Genomic DNA, 19,102 nt, shown 5'->3' with positions numbered 1-19,102 from the left:
GACTGGGTGTATGGGACTTAATTGACAAACCCGATCGCGTTAAAAAGACGATTCCTACAAAATGGGTTTTTAAGTGCAAGAAGGACGACCGTGGGGTTATCGTGCGAAATAAGGCACGATTGGTCGTTCTTGGTTACAATCAACAGGAAGGCATAGATTATACAGAAGTGTATGCTCCAGTGGCACGACTGGAGGCTATACGAATCTTTCTTGCCTATGCAGCCTACAAGAACTTCAAAATTTATCAAATGGATGTGAAATCGGCATTCTTGAATGGAGCAATTCATGAAGAAGTGTACGTGAAACAGCCTCCTGGCTTCGAGGATCCAGACTTTCCTGAGCGTGTTTACAGTTTAAACAAAGCTCTGTATGGTTTGCATCAGGCCCCGAGAGCCTGGTATAGTACATTGGCTGACTATCTGATTGAAAGTGGATCCACGAGGGGAACTGTGGATTGTATGTTATTTTACAAGAATATGGGTGATGATCTGCTCCTCGTCCAAATTTACGTGGATGATATTATTTTTTGTTCGACAAATGATAGTTTATGCAAAGAATTCGAGAAAACGATGCAGACAAAATTCAAGATGAGTTCAATGGGAGAAATGAGTTTCTTTCTGGTTTTGCAAGTTCACCAGTCTGACGCCGGGATCTTTATCCATCAGACAAAATATGTGAACGATGTCTTGAGCCGATTCAGGATATTCGATAGCAAAATTCCCTCTACTCCTCTTCTCGTAGGTCATAATTTATCACCGGATGAATTGGAGGATACCGTAGATCCGACCCTATATCAAGCCATGATTGGATCACTCATGTATTTGACTGCTTCTCGACCGGACATTATGTTTGCTGTCTGTTTATGCGCTCGGTATCAATCGAGTCCTCGAGTGACTCACCTGGCGGCAGTAAGGCTTATCTTACATTATCTGAGGGGAACTCCAGACATCGGGTTATGGTACCCCAAAGACGATAAGTTCGATCTCACCGCCTTTACTGACTCGGACTATGGAGGTTGCAAGATCAATTTCAAATCGACAACAGCGAGATGTCAATTCTTAGGAAACCGGCTTGTTTCCTGGCAGTGTAAGAAGCAGACAGCGGTCCTAACTTCAACAGCCGAAGCGGAGTATGTGGCGGCCTCGAGTTGCTGTTCACAGGTTCTCTGGATCCAGCAACATTTGCGGGATTATGGTTTAAAGTTTCTTACTACTCCGATTTTTATTGATAATTCTGCTGCAATCTCTATCACCAAAAATCCGGTTCAACATTCAAAAACAAAACATATTTAAATCCGTTATCACTTTATACGTGATTGCTATGAAAAGAAATTAATATCAATTGATAAAATTCATAAGGATTTTCAAAGGGCTGACCTTTATACCAAAGCTTTTGACAAGACGCGTTTTCAATACTTGCTTGGTATAAACGGTTTAAAATCTTTCACAGAAATTCAAAAGCTTGGTTAGATCATTTTTTTTATTTCAATTTTTACTACTTTTAGGGGGAGAAAATAGGAAAATACAAAAAATATTGTGTTTTAGTTTGTACAGAAAAATTCTATAAACTCCAAAAACATTCAAATAGTGAAAAATACAAAAACATTGAAAAATGCTCAATCCAAATTGAGTTTTTTAAGAAAAAAGAGAAAATGATAGTACATTGACTTAGCGGACCTAACACATGAATAAAGTAGACTAAAAAGTGCCGAGATCAATTGTATGATGTGTATGATAGGCTTAACAGATTGTATAAGTGCTGAAAAGATATAAACCTAAATGCTTGCCAAATCTAGTGGTGTTACATCTTGATGCATAGTTAATATCTGTATTAAGTATCAAAAAGCTTTAAAGATTGCTGTGTGCGCATACATTCATTTTTGAAGAAAATTCTGTTTTGGTTTATCTTTAATTTTGCAAAGAAATTCAACTTCATTTTTTCTTTATTTTTTATTCAAATCTTGGATCCTCTCCTGCGCGATAAGATTATCCGACCTGAGGATTAAGATTTGGATATTCTGCTTTATTTTCTTGGTGTTTCGTATAAAATCTTGGACTTTCTCCGCGCGATAATACGGGATTATCCGAATTGAGAGTTAAGATTTTATGCAACTTCAACATATTTTATCTTGTTATTTTTGTTAAAATGGAACATTATCTGGGTGTAGTAATACCGATCTTAAGGGAAAATTTAACTTTCTGCTTTATTTTCTTTTCGTTATTTTTGTATGGGTCACAACTAATCAATTCAAAGAAGAAAAACGTACATGTGAAATTCAATGTATAAGAGATATGAAACTGTGTCTGACAGGTGGGTTGCATATAAGATTTGTGCTTAATTGAACCTTAAAATGTATCTTAAAGTTACGGACGGATCTGTCTAAAGTTTAAAGTGGACAATTATATCTGCAATCTTCTTTGGGTTACTGCATAATAACGTCAAAATTGAAGTGTAGTCTAGGACGTTTTTAGTCAATATGATTCCCTGCTCAACTCACAAAAATATGTACTGTTTTTCATTTACTGTGTTTAGTTCTTTACTACTTGAAAATTTTCAAAATATATAAAAAAAAAGTTTTTGTATTTTTATTTTTTTTTCTGCTTTAGTTTCGATTTGCCAAGCTTGCGAATTAAATCTTTAAGAAAAGGAAAAAGAGTTAAAACCCCGGAAAAAGTTTAAGTTAAATCGTGCTTAACGTATTTTCAATTGGTAACAATTGATGTTTTAACGTAAAAATCCGTTTAAGTTAAGTATTACCGATCCACGGTTATCGGGTATTTTAATGTGTGTAATTAAAACCAAACTTGGATTTAATTGATTATTTAATTCATTGATTAAAACCCTAATTGGTTTTAATGATTAATTAATTCCTTAAAATGAGAATTTTGTCTCATTCGCTAAGGAACATGGTGATTCGTTAAAAAGTTTAACGAATGTAAAGTCATTCGTTATTTAAACATAACGATTGAGTTTTTCATTCGTTATAAAGACATTCGCTTCCGTTGTGCATAATGAATGGAAGACATTCGTTTAAACATTTAACGAATAAGAATGGTTAGTTTTATAGGAATGGAAGACTTCCGTTGTGTATTATGACTCTCAGATTAGTCAAACAGGCACTCTAAACTGATTCGTTAGTTTTATAACGAATGAAGCATGATTCGTTATCTTTATAACGAATGCAGCTTGATTCGTTAAGACAGTTGACGAATGACTGTATGATTCGTTAAAGTAACGAATGGATTGTTTAAAGTCATAACGAATCAGATTGGATTCGTTAAGAGTGATTCGTTAAATTTGATTTGTTACTTGTAACGAATAGGTTAACGATTAAGGATAATTCGTTAAAGATAACGAATAAACCTTTTCATGTTTAACGAATGTCCCATTCGTTTACAGTTTTTAACGAATGTGATTGTCATCTGTTAAACAGTTTGTTTATTTTGAGATATTTTACTAATGTATGTTTGTTCTAAACAGATATGGCACTGTCTTAGAATAAAAGCCACAACATATGTGCGTTTTTAGAACCGAACTTTGAAGATACTCCTATCTTTGGGGGTATGATTAGTTTTCTCATTCGTTCAAGAATTTACAAGGCCATTTCTACCCGTACAGTTGTTTATCAGAAGATAATACAAGAGTTTTGGAATACTGCTACGTTCAATGAAGAAGATAATCATATAGAAGCGGTTATTCAGGACAAACGGGTAGTGATTGATATTGGCGTGATCAAAGACTCACTGGGATTTAATTACACAATTGATGACATATGTGAGTTCGATCGAGCATTGATCAGAGGGTTATTTGGTCGTGTAAAGTACAATGGTGATTTGGGCAGATCTATGTACAACAAAGCAAACTTGTGTGAACAATACAAGTATTTGCTTCACGTATTGATTCATTGTCTCGGTGGACGTAAGGGTGGATTTGACGAGTGTCGGTGATGCTTCAATCTACGTTTGTTGCTCTTGTTCTTAATAAACCATTCAATTTCTCCGAATTGGTTTATTATCATTTGAAAGAAAACATCACCAGCAGACATAAGTTCTTAATGTATCCCAGATTTTTGCAAATGATGATAAATGATCTGGTGCCTGACTTGGAAAAAGATCAAGCAGACGTGATGAAGCTCGATCATATGAATGATGAGATGATGCGACGTTTGAGATCGTACAGAGGTCAGAGTTTGGCAGATAGACCAAAGTTTAAACGTTTGATTGGTCATCTAGCAAATATTGATTATGTCGCGCCTCCTAATGATCGTTGGGCTCATGATGATTCAGATTCAGAACGTGAAGGTGGTGACGATAATGATGGTGGAGATGATGGTGGTGATGGTGGTCCAGGACCACAAGCCGAGTTATCTTATGAACAGAAGCGTAAGCGTAAAGGTAAAGAACCGATGACGGACAAAGGGGAGAAAATCAAGAAACAACGAGTTAGAAGGGGTTCAGTATTGAGATACCAATTCAGCCGTTTGTGCCTTCTACTGCTGCTTCTACTCCTATTATTTCTTCTACTGTTTCTCCAGTTCAAGTTCCATAGATTCCACGATCTCCTACTCCTACTAAAATGACAGATTTTCCTCGTTCTCCAACACCTGTGCAGATGCCTACGTCTCCAATGCCTCCAACTTTGACTTTGGCTACTACTGTGAGGCCTGATCCTCATTTTGGAAACATCTTACATGCTGTATTGGCATAGATGCCTTCACCACAGCCAACGACATCTGTTACTCCTGTTTCTCCTATACCGTTTCCGAGGCCTGAGCACTCTTTTATGAGATTCAGTCATCCTCAGGGTCCTATGCAACCAGTGCATCCTAATTTCTATCACATGGCTCCTCATGCTCAATGGTTTTACATGATGAATCTGCTGCATTTACAACACACTCAAATGCAAGCAGATCGAGCTGCAAATGAGCTGGCACAACGAAATTTGTTGAGGCATCTTCTATCGGCTCAGCGTGATAATAAGGAACTTCGAGCCCTAGTTGCTGCTCAGGGGGGAGAGGTTAGACAAACAGGAGGATATTATTCATCAACTAACATGCAAAGAAGATGAATTAAAGAAGTTGAAGAATAATGAAGACGATCAGGATGGTGCAGGGGGTGGGGTAGATCAGCAACCGGGCGGAAGTTCCACACCGTCGGTGGGTAATAAGACTGATGCGAGTGTTGGTGGTGGGTCAGAAGCTAGTAATCTACAGATTGTTCCATATAAAGATTACACGAGAGCCAAGCCAATAGATGTTATTCCGGCTAACATGCTTCTGTTTGTAGGAATGGATGGGATTGTATACAGTATGGTGAATGCTGATGAGATCGAAGAAGGTGAATTTTTTGATCATTCGTTAACGAAAGAACAAATTGCCTTGCTTCTGGATCTAAATGATGATGAGATGAGGAATTGGGTAAGAATGTGGATGTGGAGATGGAAGATAGTACTGATACAGGTATTCCTCACGGGAATGTACCTGATTTTGAAGAAGTGGAAGTGGAAGATGTTACTGCTGAAGAATATCCAGAGTTTTACACAGATAATAACAATGACTCGGGTATTCCGTTCTTTACAAATGAGCATTTCAATGCAGCAGAGCATCGATTACAGGAAGAAAAAGATAAGTTAAAAGCTACATAATCGAGCCATGTGTCCACTACAGAGAAGAAGAGGAAACGTGCTTTTGATGGTATGTTTGAGCATAATGTTGAGAAGATGAATAAGATGATCAAGACTTTCAGATATCATGACCGAGAAGATGTGAAAGTTGAGAAAGCTCGGGAATCTGCATACCAGATGAAGAAGTACAAGCCTGCTAAAGACGTTAAAGGTGATATGGTGGCCTGGCAGTACGATTCAGATCTTAAGGTATATATCGTGAAGTGGGAACATGGTATTTATTATTTCAGACGCCCACACGATATTTTATCTATGCCTCGATGGGATGTACGAACCTTAGCTAATCGTCCATTTATTAATCGTGGAGACGATAAATGGGCTAGCAGGTTATACAGGCAGTTATTGCATGAAACCCATTTTGGTTTCAAATTCTTCCAGCCTCAGGTGCCGACACACAAATATATTGATGAAATAGATGCACGCACGGGATGGAGGAAGTTAATCTTAATAGTGAAGCCGCCGAAGACGATGAAGAGGGTTCCGATGAAGATATTCCCTCAGAGTCTATTCACCTCATTTAATTATTGGTATTATGATAATCGTACAGGTGAAGCGGCTATTGTTTATGGCTAGGGTTCACGCACGAAGACGTTACGTGTATTTGATCCAATGTGGCTGGTCAATCTATCGGAGTCTGACAACGACGCTTTATTCACAAATCAGATCAGATTCGCTAATGTAAAGGATTATGATCTTGCAATGCAGTTTCAGAGGGTTGTTCGTGTCTGCTACGCATACAAGATTCATAGCTGCGTTGATTGGAAGACAAAGATGTTTCAACGCTAAAGTATGATAAAGAGCTCGAGACGAGGGGGAGTTTGTTGATACACATTTTGTACGTCTCAGCTTTATCAGGACATTAATGTAATTAGTTTAAAGTATAGAGATCTTAATGTAAATATGGCTAAATGGGCCATTCGCTATAATGTAAGTTACATTCATTACCCTGTAACGAATCTAACACATTCGTCTAATCTGTAAGCTCATTCGTTAACCCAGATTAACGAATGAGATAACGAATGAGGGCTACTCGTTATATGTTAAATGTATTATCGAATGAAGAGTTCATTCATTTGGTTTAATGTAACGAATGACACATTCGTTAACTGTTATGTTAACGAATGTGGTCATCCCCTATTTATATGCTGTAACTTATTCATTAATGTAAGTTTTCAACTTTGTTTATCAATTCTCTCTCGTTACTCTGCCAAATTCATTCTCTCACATCATTCGCATCAATCATAACGTATATCGACCTTAATCGTATACCTAAACATCATGTATCGTCGTAATCATAAGTTCTAGATCCTAACCAAGCTCTTTCAGATAAACGCAAAAACCGCGATTGCGGATATTGTTGTCCACTTAAACCCAGCCACCAGCCTATCAAGCCCCCCCATCATATTTAACGATTAAGTTTAAGTGATATAAATAAACCTAAGGGTCTCACACCTAAAGAGTTACAGATCCGCTTACCCCCATCTCAAGTATAATCAATACAATTTAAAATTGGGTTGAAGCAGGCTGGTTTAACCTATCACCGTAAGCTAAGAACCCTTTAATATTATGAAGAAAATGCAGTTAGGTGGAATTTAAATGGATGAAAGGTCAAGTGAGGTCGTACAAGCAATACCTAAACCTAAAACTATATTAGCGGATTTTAGCCCAGCATTGTTTCACCTAAGCTGCAACCCAGTATATGACGGTCCTAGGCCTCTACCATTAGTATTTCCAAAAAATATATATTGACTAAAAACCTCGAACCCCAATAGTGTATCCTCAGAGTCACCATCCCCTTGGTAACACGTAAGCTCTCGGCCTCGTCTAGTATGTGCCTTTTGGCCTCTTTTCTTTTCTTTTTTTTATAAGAATGCTTCTTTGGCATTTTGCATTACGCATAACTTTCTCATTTTTTTTTTCGAAACAGTTGCACCTTATTTTTTTACGTTTTGTGCAAACAATACTTTATGCTCTTAGGCATCTTTTACCCTAAAATATATAACTGTTTTCTAAGCTCGTATAAAAAGTGGACATGGCAGGGTGCCACCACTCATTATTGACTTTCATCAAATAAAGTGGTGTGCTAGTTTAAATGCAATTAATTCTCACCACCTCAAGTTAGTCAGATTACAGTAATACTATCTATGCCGTATTGAATTTTTAGCTTCACTATCCCCCCTCAATATGAGAACCCACAAAGCTTATGATCTATTAGGTATATTAATAATATTCAAGCGAAACTTTTCAAAGCTAGTTGGGCCTACCGACACATCACAAGCTTAGTGTGATATCTTTTATTTAATCTTATATATAATAGTAGTTTCAAAAACCAATCTTAAATTTTTCTATCATTTTCCATTATTTGCAAAAAATTTCATTAAACATTTTGGACATTTTTCAGAATATATTTTTATTTTTCAAAATTTTTTTATTTTTTTGATTTTTTGGTTTTTTTTTTTTTGATAAAAACGTCAATTTCTCATCCCCACACGTAAATGTCACATTGTGCTCAATGAGACAGGAAAAAGACAAAAAATTAAAATAATAAAAAATAAATAAAGCAAACATTCAAATATAATCAAAGTGAAACAGACTCCCCTAGTAAATATGATGATAATGCCTCGCGAGTCATGTTCCATGTCCTCAATTTCGAACGCGAACAAAAGCATAGCTCAATAAAGTCATCTCTCACGAACGAAAGTAGCAATCCATAAACGAGCGGCAACAGCATCCCCACACTTGAATCAAACCATGTATCATCAATCATCCAATAAGATCCCTGGAGCAGAAACCTGAAAACAAACCAAGAAACCAGCAGTACAAGAAAGCAAGAAACCCAAAAATAAAAATAAAAACAAAAATAAAAAAAAAACATACTACCGAGTTGCCTCCCGAGAAGCGCTAAGTTTACAGAAGAGTCTTCAGCCGGACTAACTCCCGAAATCTCAATCAGGAGGTTTTTCTTTTATCCAACCCCGTTCTAACCCGTTTAGTTCCCCCCGTCCAACATTTTTAAACAAATAACACCTAGTGAAACTACCAAGTAATTTAAAACGTTCAAACGGGTCGGACCACCAATACTTAAACCTACCCGGACCAGACCTAATAAGTGTCATATAATGAGGAAAATGGATATTCTTACATTTTAGTGTAGTCCTACAATTCTTAATGAACCATTTTTGAACCCTCAAAACGTGCTGATCCAAGCATTTTCGCGCCCTCTTCTGTGGCTTTGTCGATTTCGGTGGCGATCCACTATCTAGCTCCTCCACATGCCTACTAACCTTCATATGATGTGGCGACTCAACTACCTCAATATTCTGATCCTCTTCATTTGCCACTTCCTCTTCTTTTCTGTTTGGTGCACGCTTGATCTCCATTTCTGGCATGCCCATGATTTGTGCCTCAAAGCAGATAAGATCGCCAACAGGGTCAAATTCTTCATCTTCTTCATAAACTGGTAAACCTACTAACTCGTCACCAAACTCATCCTCCCATGATGGTGCATGCTCCTCCTCTTCGTCATCTTCCATCTAGTCAAGTGGCTCCTCAACATCATCACCCCAGAAGTCATTAATGAGATACTGATCGATAGATTTAACTTCTTGCTGAACCTGAGGTGGGATTGGCTCGTCCATTTTCGTCTCTGGTTTCGAAGTGATATCCTCACATACAACCTCATCCTTTTCATAAACAGCTTTCTGGTCTTTGTAAGAAAAACTCTCAATTTGATATCTAGCACTTAACTCCTCAAACCTAGCTTCTAGTTCTTCTATTTTACGGAGTCTATCTATTTCGATCAACCGATCAAGCCTAGCTTCCATCTCCTCTAATTTTTAGCATCTGTTTATTTCTATCAACTTATCAAGCCTGGCTTCCATTGCCTCTAGTTTTCAGGCTCTTTCACGCTCCTCTTCTTCAGCTCTTTCTAAGATCATCTCTTTCCAACACTTTTATACAAAATACTCCTAAATTGACTCAATCTATTAAACATATTAACTATACTCGATAAAATAAAATAGAAACAAAATTATCCTAAAGACGACTAGACACGCTAAATCTATGACACAAACTCACAAGACACACCACAACGTAAGACACAAAAAGACCAATTAACCAATTAAGTTTAATCAAAGCTAGTTAGCTATCGCCTAAGTATCCCCAGCAACGACGCCAAAAACTTGATGTGCTGAAACGGTATATAAAAACCTAACCTAACCTAGACACTCTAGTTATACATTGATGTGCTAGACCACTCTCCTAATGCTAGACCACTAGACAGGCAAGTTCCGCCTAGCGGATTAAGGTAGGATTAAGGTTAAGTTACTTTACTAGTTACTTTAAATACATAGATATCACTTAGTTACGGGTATAGTCGTTAAACTGTTAATATTTTCCAAGTAATGTTTTATAAAGCAAAAACGTTGCTTACACATGAAGTAATGTTACCAAAACTATTATTTTGACGGGCACGTAGTAACTGGAAGGGGGGTATCATTAGTAGACTCTTCTTGCCTAAGAAAAGCAATTCGTATATATCCCAATCAACCGCAGGACCCGTTTGTTTACCTGGAGAAGTTAACAAACATGATATCCTTTATTAGGCCAAAGCGTGCTATTCCAAACGTCATATGTAAATCTAAAGTATTTTCATAAAACGACTATAACTATACTAAGGTTAGGCCAGACCTAAGAGTCTACTGATCAGACCCCGAGTTTGCTGAAACTGAAACAGACTTAAAGTCTGCTGAATAATACCAACTAGGTACTTATGCAAACCTATTATGATATATAGGTTGCATACTGAAGCCAAGGAGGTTGATATTTCCAACTGATAATATAAGGTGAACACGTTACCCTTTTAACTGTCTAAACTGATTTTACTCTTGTAATAGACTGGTTGTTTATTACAAAGAGTCTGATAAATGTATGCATGAGATATAATCTCTAAAATCGTTATAATACAAAATAGATAAAAAAAAAAAGCAACTCAGACCGAATACACATGTGTCTGGATCCAAACATAACTGATAATTGGCATACAAAACCAAGTCAGTCATAACCACTTCTCCATAACGGTTACATAGCCTAGGGGAAGGTTGTCTCCGACAGGGGCTATGTACTCGGGGAACCTTTGAATTGTGTGTGTAGGGCAGTGGTAGAAATCCCGAGAATGGACAGGCATTCCTGCTGAGTTTGTAAAACAGAAAACTATGTTTGTATTTAACGACTGTTATAAATGTTTTATCGAGTCAACGTTTCACCAGCATATTGTTGACGTGTTTTTCCCACCCTTGCAGGTAATTAGATGATAATAGATGGTATACAAGGATTGGAGTCATAGAAGATCGCTCGAGATGGCTCGTTTTTGAATAATATAAATCCTTGTATTATTTATATCACTGTTTTGTAAAACTGAAACTCGTGTATTTAATTACCGAGTAATTTTGATAATGTAAATTAATGTTTTAATATTTAAAGACTTCCGTTAAAATGAACCAGCTACTCTGATATATTTACAAATCAGGTACCAACTGTTGGTCACACCTCTAGGCCCTGGACCGTGGTGTGACAGATTGGTATCAGATCCATCGGTATTAACGAATTAGGTATTAATAAAAATTAGTACCTAAGCTTTAACCATTTATCTAATAAGTATGGATAAGTTATGATTGGTAGTCTACCTATCCCTAAGTGTATAATATATGCAGATGTCGTATACCAACTATTATGGGCAAAGACGTCGGGTTGCAAGGAGGTCAAATCCTGCCCTCGATGCCGAGCCATCTGATAGATCTAGCACAAATTTTGGTTCTAGATGGCCAACTGTAGCAATGAAATCGACTGAACCGGTGTACACAAACTCGGCCGATCTGAATAACTGTAATAACCCGATGAATCCAAATCCGACGAATCCGATGAACCAATATCCTGTTGATCAAATCGATCCCTACCTGGCTTACGGAAACCAACCAGTATATGCTCCGGGAAGCCCCGAGATGCCAATTGAAATATCAAGTAACACTTCAGAAAGTGTTCCGCTGACTGGTACCCCGAACTACTATCTATACGATATGGAAGTTCAAAGTAGAGTAACACAGGAAACAAGTACCGAATCTTCTAGCTGGATGAATTGTCACTCCAACCAGAGTCTGTGGCATTTTGGATCACCGCCACCAGGTGCCAAGATTCTAGCAAGGCCAACACAAGGACCCATCCACTACTCTGATGTTCCTGTTTTTCCACCATACCAAGGTCCCATACCAACTGAGGCTGAACAAGCAAACGAGATACGGGAAGAGGCTCGACTCATTGAGGAATTCTATACGATGAATATTCCAGATGAGGAAATGCAGGCTTATGTAGCAAATCTTCACCTGTATCCAAGGGAAACCGCTTATCTTTTCCCTTCTGCATCTGCACCCGTAGGATATCCCAACCCTCCTAACTCAGTAATGGACGAATTAAGAAACGAGAGGGTTAAAAAGAAAAGGATAAGCAACAAGATCGTCAAGAAGTGTGACAAAATGAATAGCCTAGTTAAAAAATGGGCCAAGGATTAGGATTATATAAATGTTGTTGATTAAACATGTTGTATTTCTCTATCCTACTGTACTTTTATGAAATAAAAACTTGTGTTTTGTTTTTTAAACCCATATATTTATGTGATTCACAAAATGTCTGAACAACAAGAAACCCGAGTAAGTCGAGGGAGTCAAGCTAACAAAGCAAAGACCCCTGAAAATAATAATAATTCAATTCCGGAAGAATATATTGGAGGCATACGTGATATGATAAAAGAAACGGTTTTCCCGTTAATCAAAGAAGCTGTAACTCCACTGATAAAGATGGTGCAAGACCACACGGTTAATTCTAAAAGTTTAGCCAAGTCAAAATCGGTAAAACAAACGCAGCCAAGCCATAGCATATCGGTACATTCAAAAAGAAAGGAAACTGAAAAGACAAAATATGAGAAGGAAAAGAAACAAGAAGGTTCTGAAAGTTCCACTGTTGAACACGTCCCGAATAAAACAAAAAAGAGCAAAAGTTAGCACGGGATGTACTTTCAAAGATTTACAAGTGTATAAACCAAAGGAATTCTTTGGGGATAAGGGAGCAATAACATCTGTTGGATTGAGGAAATGGAATCCATAGTGATTATAAGTAAATGCACCGAGGAGAAAAGTATCCAGTACTCTTCACAAATGTTCAAAGGAGAGGCGCTGGAGTGGTGGAATACGTTGATTGAGATCAAGGGAAGGAGTAACATGTTTAACCTGGGATGGAAGACTTTTAAAGAGTTAATCAAGCAAAGATTCTGTCCCATTCATGAGGTGGATCAAATCCAAACTAAGCTTTGGAATCACAAGGTCATGGGTACGAATATCAAGGAATATAATACTAAATTCCTTGAGTATTGTCGGCTGGTACCGCATTTAGTCACGCCCGAATATAACAAGGTGATGCAGTATATTTATGGGTTACCTAAGGAAATTCGTGATCATGTAAGATCACACATGACTGCTACCATCGAGTCTGCTATCGAATTAGCAGGGTATTTAATGGAGAGCATGATCAGAAACAAGGACGAAGAGAAAAAGGGTGTATTGGAAAAGAAGAGGGAGAATGATGAGAAGAGAAGGTTTGAAAGGGTGAAGGAAATGCCGAATGTGTTTAATCGGCTAATGTATAAAAATTGTGGTAAGAAACACGAGGGAAAATGTTTGAAGCCTACACCTAAGACTGATGTACGCAAGTTTGATCCGTTTTCGACTTGCAATTTCTGTAAGAGGCCAAGGCACAAGAAGGAGGATTGTAGGAAAAAGTTGATTGTTTGTTTCAAATGTGGTGAAAAGGGTCACTTCAGTGCGGAAGGCACAAAGAAGAAACAGGTATCCGCAGGCGCCAGTGGTAGTGGTGCCAGGAATGAGGGGAAAAAGGGGAATGCCCGCGCTTTCATGCTTAACACACAACAGGCGGGAGAATTACCAGACGTGATTACTGGTACGTTCCTTATCAATAATGTTTATGCTAGAGTATTGTTTGATTCAAGAGCCAACCAAAGTTTTATAGATTATAAATTCTGTGCTCTATTAAATGAACCTCTAGCTAAGTTAAATAAGCAATATGAGGTAGAAACGGCTAATGGATCTTTAATCAAAATATATGAAGTATTAAGTAGTTATATTTCCTTAGCCGGACATGATATGCCAGTTCAATTATTACCTATGGAGCTAGCTGGCTTTGATGTTATCTTAGGAATGGATTGGTTAGCCGCCAACCAAGCCCGAATATTATGTGATGAAAAAGCTATTGAAATCTTAATTCCAAATAGGAAAATTTTTCGAATAGCTGGTGATAAGGATTCTGGTAGAATTGGAATTATTTCAAAAATAAAAGCAAAGTCACTATTTAGGTAACGGTTGCTTAGCATTTATGGCTTATGTAACCAATGAACCCGAGCCTAAGAAAATAGAAGAGGTCCCAATTGTCTCTGAATTCAATGATGTATTTCCTGATGAGTTGCCTGGAATTCCACCGGATCGAGAAGTTGAGTTCAAGATAGATTTAATTCCGGGAACGGCTCCAATTTCTAAATCTCCTTATAGATTAGCACCAACTGAAATGAAAGAATTGAAGAAGCAATTGGATGAATTATTGGAAAAGGGATTTATTCAACCAAGTTCTTCACCTTGGGGAGCTCCGATTCTGTTTGTCAAGAAGAAAGATGGATCAATGAGAATGTGTATTGACTATCGAGAATTGAATAAAGTAACGATCAAGAATCGATACCCACTTCCAAGAATAGATGATCTCTTCGACCAGTTGCAAGGGGCAAGTTGTTTTTCCAAAATTGATTTAAGATCCGGGTATCATCAACTGAAAGTTCAAGATGAAGATATATCCAAGACTGCATTTAGAACCCGATACGGACATTATGAGTTCACCGTTATGCCTTTTGGACTCACTAATGCTCCGGCAGCGTTTATGGATACGATGAACCGAATCTGTAAGCCTTATTTGGACAAATTTGTTATCGTTTTCATTGATGAAATTTTAATATATTCCAAGACGAAAGAAGAACATCAAGCTCATTTGAAGACCATATTGGAAACGTTGAGGAAAGAAAAGCTTTACGCGAAATTTTCAAAATGTGAGTTCTGGCTGTCCGAAGTACAATTCCTCGGACATGTTGTAAATGACAAAGGTATTCAGGTGGATCCGGCCAAAATAGAAGCTATTATGAAATGGGAGAAACCCAAGACCCCGACGCAAGTTCGAATTTTTCTGGGGTTAGCTGGCTACTATCGAAGATTTATTCAGAATTTTTTCAAGAATAGCAGTTCCTTTGACATTATTGACCCGCAAATCTGTTAAATTTGAATGGGGACCGAAGCAAGAAAAGGCATTTGAAACTCTTAAACAGAAACTAACAAATGCACCTGTCTTAGCCTTGCCTGAAGGACAAGATAACTTCATTGTATATTGTGATGCTTCGCATACAGGAATGGGATGTGTTTTAATGCAAGGGAAGAAGGTAATTGCTTATGCGTCAAGACAGTTAAAAGTTCATGAAAAGAATTACACCACACATGATCTTGAACTTGAAGCTATAATTTTCGCATTGAAATTATGGTGACATTATTTATATGGTGTAAAATTTACCGTCTATACTGATCACAAAAGTTTGAAGCATATATTTGATCAGAAAGAGTTGAACATGATACAGAGACGATGGATGGAAACACTTAATGACTATGATTGTGAAATTGTGTATCATGAAGGTAAAGCTAACTGGTGGCCGACGCTTTAAGTAGAAAAGAACATGAAAAGCCAAAAAGAGTACGAGCTTTGAGGTTAGAACTCAAAATTGATCTATTAACCGAAATTAAGGAAGCTCAGAAGTTGGCACTAGAACAAGAGAATATAAAGGCTAAGAAAGAAAATGGTACTATAGATCAACTAGTGAAGGGCGATGATGAAATACTCAGATTAGGGAAAAGAATCTGGGTGCCGATGGTTGTAAATTTACGAGAGAAAATATTAGAAGAAGCTCACAAATCCAAGTATATGATGCATCCGGGTAGTGATAAGATGTATCATAACCTCAAAGATGATTATTGGTGGATCGGAATGAAGAAAGAGATTGCTCTGTTGTGGAAAAATGCTTAACATGCTCAAAGGTCAAGGCCAAGCATCAAAAGCCATTAGGTTTGTTGACACAACCTGAGATCCCGATATGGAAACGGGATATGATTACCATGGATTTTATTATGAAATTACCTAAGACGTCAAGACAAAATGATGCTATCCGGGTTATTGTTGATAGATTGGCCAAATCAGCCCATTTTATTCCGATTCAAGAAACATATAGCATGGATAAATTAGCACAACTATATGTGGAAAACATTGTAGCATTACACGGCGTGCCATTATTAATTATATCCGATAGAGGCAGTCATTTTACTACCAATTTCTGGAGAAGTTTTCAAAAAGCGTTGGGTACGCGTTTAAATTTATGTAATGCTTATCATCCACAGACCGATGGACAAAGTGAAAGAACGATTCAAACTTTAGAAGATATGCTTCGTGCTTGTGTTATAGATTTAGGTGGTAGTTGGGATACTCACCAATCTTTAATGGAGTTTTCATATAACAATAGTTATCACACAAGCATACAAATGCCTCCATATGAAGCACTATACGGACGGAAATGTAGAACACCTGTGTGTTGGTCTGAAATTGGTGGTAATTAGTTATCAGGTCCAGAGATTGTTCAAAGAACAACTGATCAAGTGATTCAAATCCGAGAAAGATTGAAAGCAGCACGTGACAGACAGAAGAGTTATGCTGACGTAAGACGAAAACCGTTGGAATTCAAAGGAGACAAAGTGTTGCTCAAAGTATCACCTTGGAAAGGTGAAGTTCGTTTTGGAAAGAAAGGAAAGTTAAGTCCGCGTTTTGTCGGACCATTCAAGATTGTTGAAAGAATAGGTCCTGTGGCTTATCGCCTTGAGTTACCTTAAGAGATGCAAGGAATCCATGACGTATTTCACGTACCGCATCTACGGAAATGTTTAGTTGATGAGACACTTGTTATGCCTCTAAAAGACGTACAAGTAAATGAAAAACTTAAGTTTATAGAGGAATCGATTCAAATCGAAGATAGTCAAACCAATTTCCTTAAGCGTAAAAGATTAAAGTTGGTAAAGGTTAGATGGAATTCCCGACGAGGTCCGGAATTCACTTGGGAACTTGAATCCGAGATGAAGCGAAAGTATCCACATCTCTTCACATAAATCTCGAGGACGAGATTTTTCTCAAGGTGGGGAGGATGTAACACCGTGAAAATACCCCATCTAGTTTTGGGCCAAAAATGTAAATTTTAGAAGTTAAAGGGCTAAAAATGCCAACTCTAGAAGTAGAGGGACTGGAAATGGAAATTCTGAAACTTATGCATCTTCGCGTATCGCGAAGATGCAAAGCAGAACATCTTCGCGTATCACAAAGTTGCTGGCACACATTTCAACGTTATCCAGTGACGTGGTGACACGTGTCATCACGGGGTTGACATGCAAGATTGCGGCGCCGTCATGCAACTTCGCGTATCGCGAAGCATCTTCACGTATCGCGAAGATGCACAAATCGCGCCTATAAATAGGCAACCACGAGTTCAACCCCATTCATCCCAATTTCACACTCATTTTCACACACTTAACCTAGGGATTCTCGCCAAGGACGTTCCGAGGTGCCGAGGGCTGTTTTCGCAAAGAAACGAGGTGTTGTTACGCTGCAGAACGAGCTGCCAATCTTGTAAACGAAACACGAACTGAAGTGCTGCTGATTTCTTAAGTTCCGCCTAGCCGATTAAGGTAGGATTAAGGTTAAGTTACTTTACTAGTTACTTTAAATACATAGATATCACTTAGTTACGGGTATAGTCGTTAAACTATTAATATTTTCCAAGTAATGTTTTATAAAGCAAAAACGTTGCTTACACATGAAGTAATGTTACCAAAACTATTATTTTGACGGGAACGTAGTAACTGGAAGGGGGGTATCATTAGTAGACTCTTCTTGCCTAAGAAAAGCAATTCGTATACATCCCAATCAACCGCAGGACCCGTTTGTTTACCTGGAGAAGTTAACCAACATGATATCCTTTATTAGGCCAAAGCGTGCTATTCCAAACGTCATATGTAAATCCAAAGTATTTTAATAAAACGATTATAACTATACTAAGGTTAGGCCAGACCTAAGAGTCTACTGATCAGACCCCGAGTTTGCTGAAACTGAAACAGACTTAAAGTCTGCTGAATAATACCAACTAGGTACTTATGCAAACCTATTATGATATATAGGTTAATAGCATACTGAAGCCAAGGAGGTTGATATTTCCAACTGATAATATAAGGTGAACACGTTACCCTTTTAACTGTCTAAACTGATTTTACTCTTGTAATAGACTGGTTGTTTATTACAAAGAGTCTGATAAATGTATGCATGAGATATAATCTCTAAAATCGTTATAATACAAAATAGATAATAAAAAGCAACTCAGACCGAATACACATGTGTCTGGATCCAAACATAACTGATAATTGGCATACAAAACCAAGTCAGTCATAACCACTTCTCCATAAGGGTTACATAGCCTAGGGGAAGGTTGTCTCCGAACAGGGGCTATGTACTCGGGGAACCTTTGAATTGTGTGTGTAGGGCAGTGGTACAAATCCCGAGAATGGACAGGCATTCCTGCTGAGTTTGTAAAACAGAAAACTATGTTTGTATTTAACGACTGTTATAAATGTTTTATCGAGTCAACGTTTCACCAGCATATAGCTGACGTGTTTTTCCCACCCTTGCAGGTAATTAGATGATAATAGATGGTATACAAGGATTGGAGTCATAGAAGATCGCTCGAGATAGCTCGTTTTTGAATAATATAAATCCTTGTATTATTAATATCACTGTTTTGTAAAACTGACACTCGGGTGTTTAATTTCCGAGTAATTTTGATAATGTAAATTAATATTTTAATATTTAAAGACTTCCGCTAAAATGAACCCGCTACTCTGATATATTTACAAAACAGGTACCAACTGTTGGTCACACCTCTAGGCCCTGGACCGGGGTGTAACACGAACAAATCGGGCTGGAACTTATATAGGGGAAAGCAACTACCTAGGCAAGGAATCCTACTAGTAAACTCGTAAAATCTTGGAATTGGATTTATGATTGGTAACCGGGTTCTAAAAATATGAAACTTAAGGAATAACTAAAATATGCTAGATCACCTCCCTGTCTCACCAACAGTACCTAAGAACCCTAAATATCATGTAAAGCTCAACGGTTTAATGGTTCTGATCACCTCCCGGTCTCACCTAACCTAACTTTACTAAGGTACCCAAAGATTAAA

The 19,102-nt window shown here is 37.7% G+C and overlaps 1 protein-coding gene across 1 annotated transcript; it reads left to right on the top strand.

Annotated features, from left to right (window-relative positions):
* Positions 1 to 12,824: 12,824 nt before the first annotated feature.
* LOC143542146 (uncharacterized) lies at positions 12,825 to 14,102 on the top strand. The gene is made up of 2 exons (XM_077034808.1): positions 12,825 to 13,686; positions 13,792 to 14,102. The coding sequence occupies exons 1-2, from the start codon at positions 12,825 to 12,827 to the stop codon at positions 14,100 to 14,102; spliced, it is 1,173 nt and encodes a 390-aa protein (XP_076890923.1).
* Positions 14,103 to 19,102: the final 5,000 nt, after the last annotated feature.

The sequence above is a fragment of the Bidens hawaiensis genome, unplaced genomic scaffold, assembly GCF_021521415.1.
Source record: "Bidens hawaiensis isolate Kalapana, Puna unplaced genomic scaffold, B.hawaiensis_p1.1 tig00012785_1, whole genome shotgun sequence".
In the NCBI taxonomy this organism is placed as follows: domain Eukaryota; kingdom Viridiplantae; phylum Streptophyta; class Magnoliopsida; order Asterales; family Asteraceae; genus Bidens; species Bidens hawaiensis.
The sequence above is the reverse complement of the archived record's forward strand: the minus strand, read 5'-3'. Positions and strand labels throughout refer to the sequence as shown.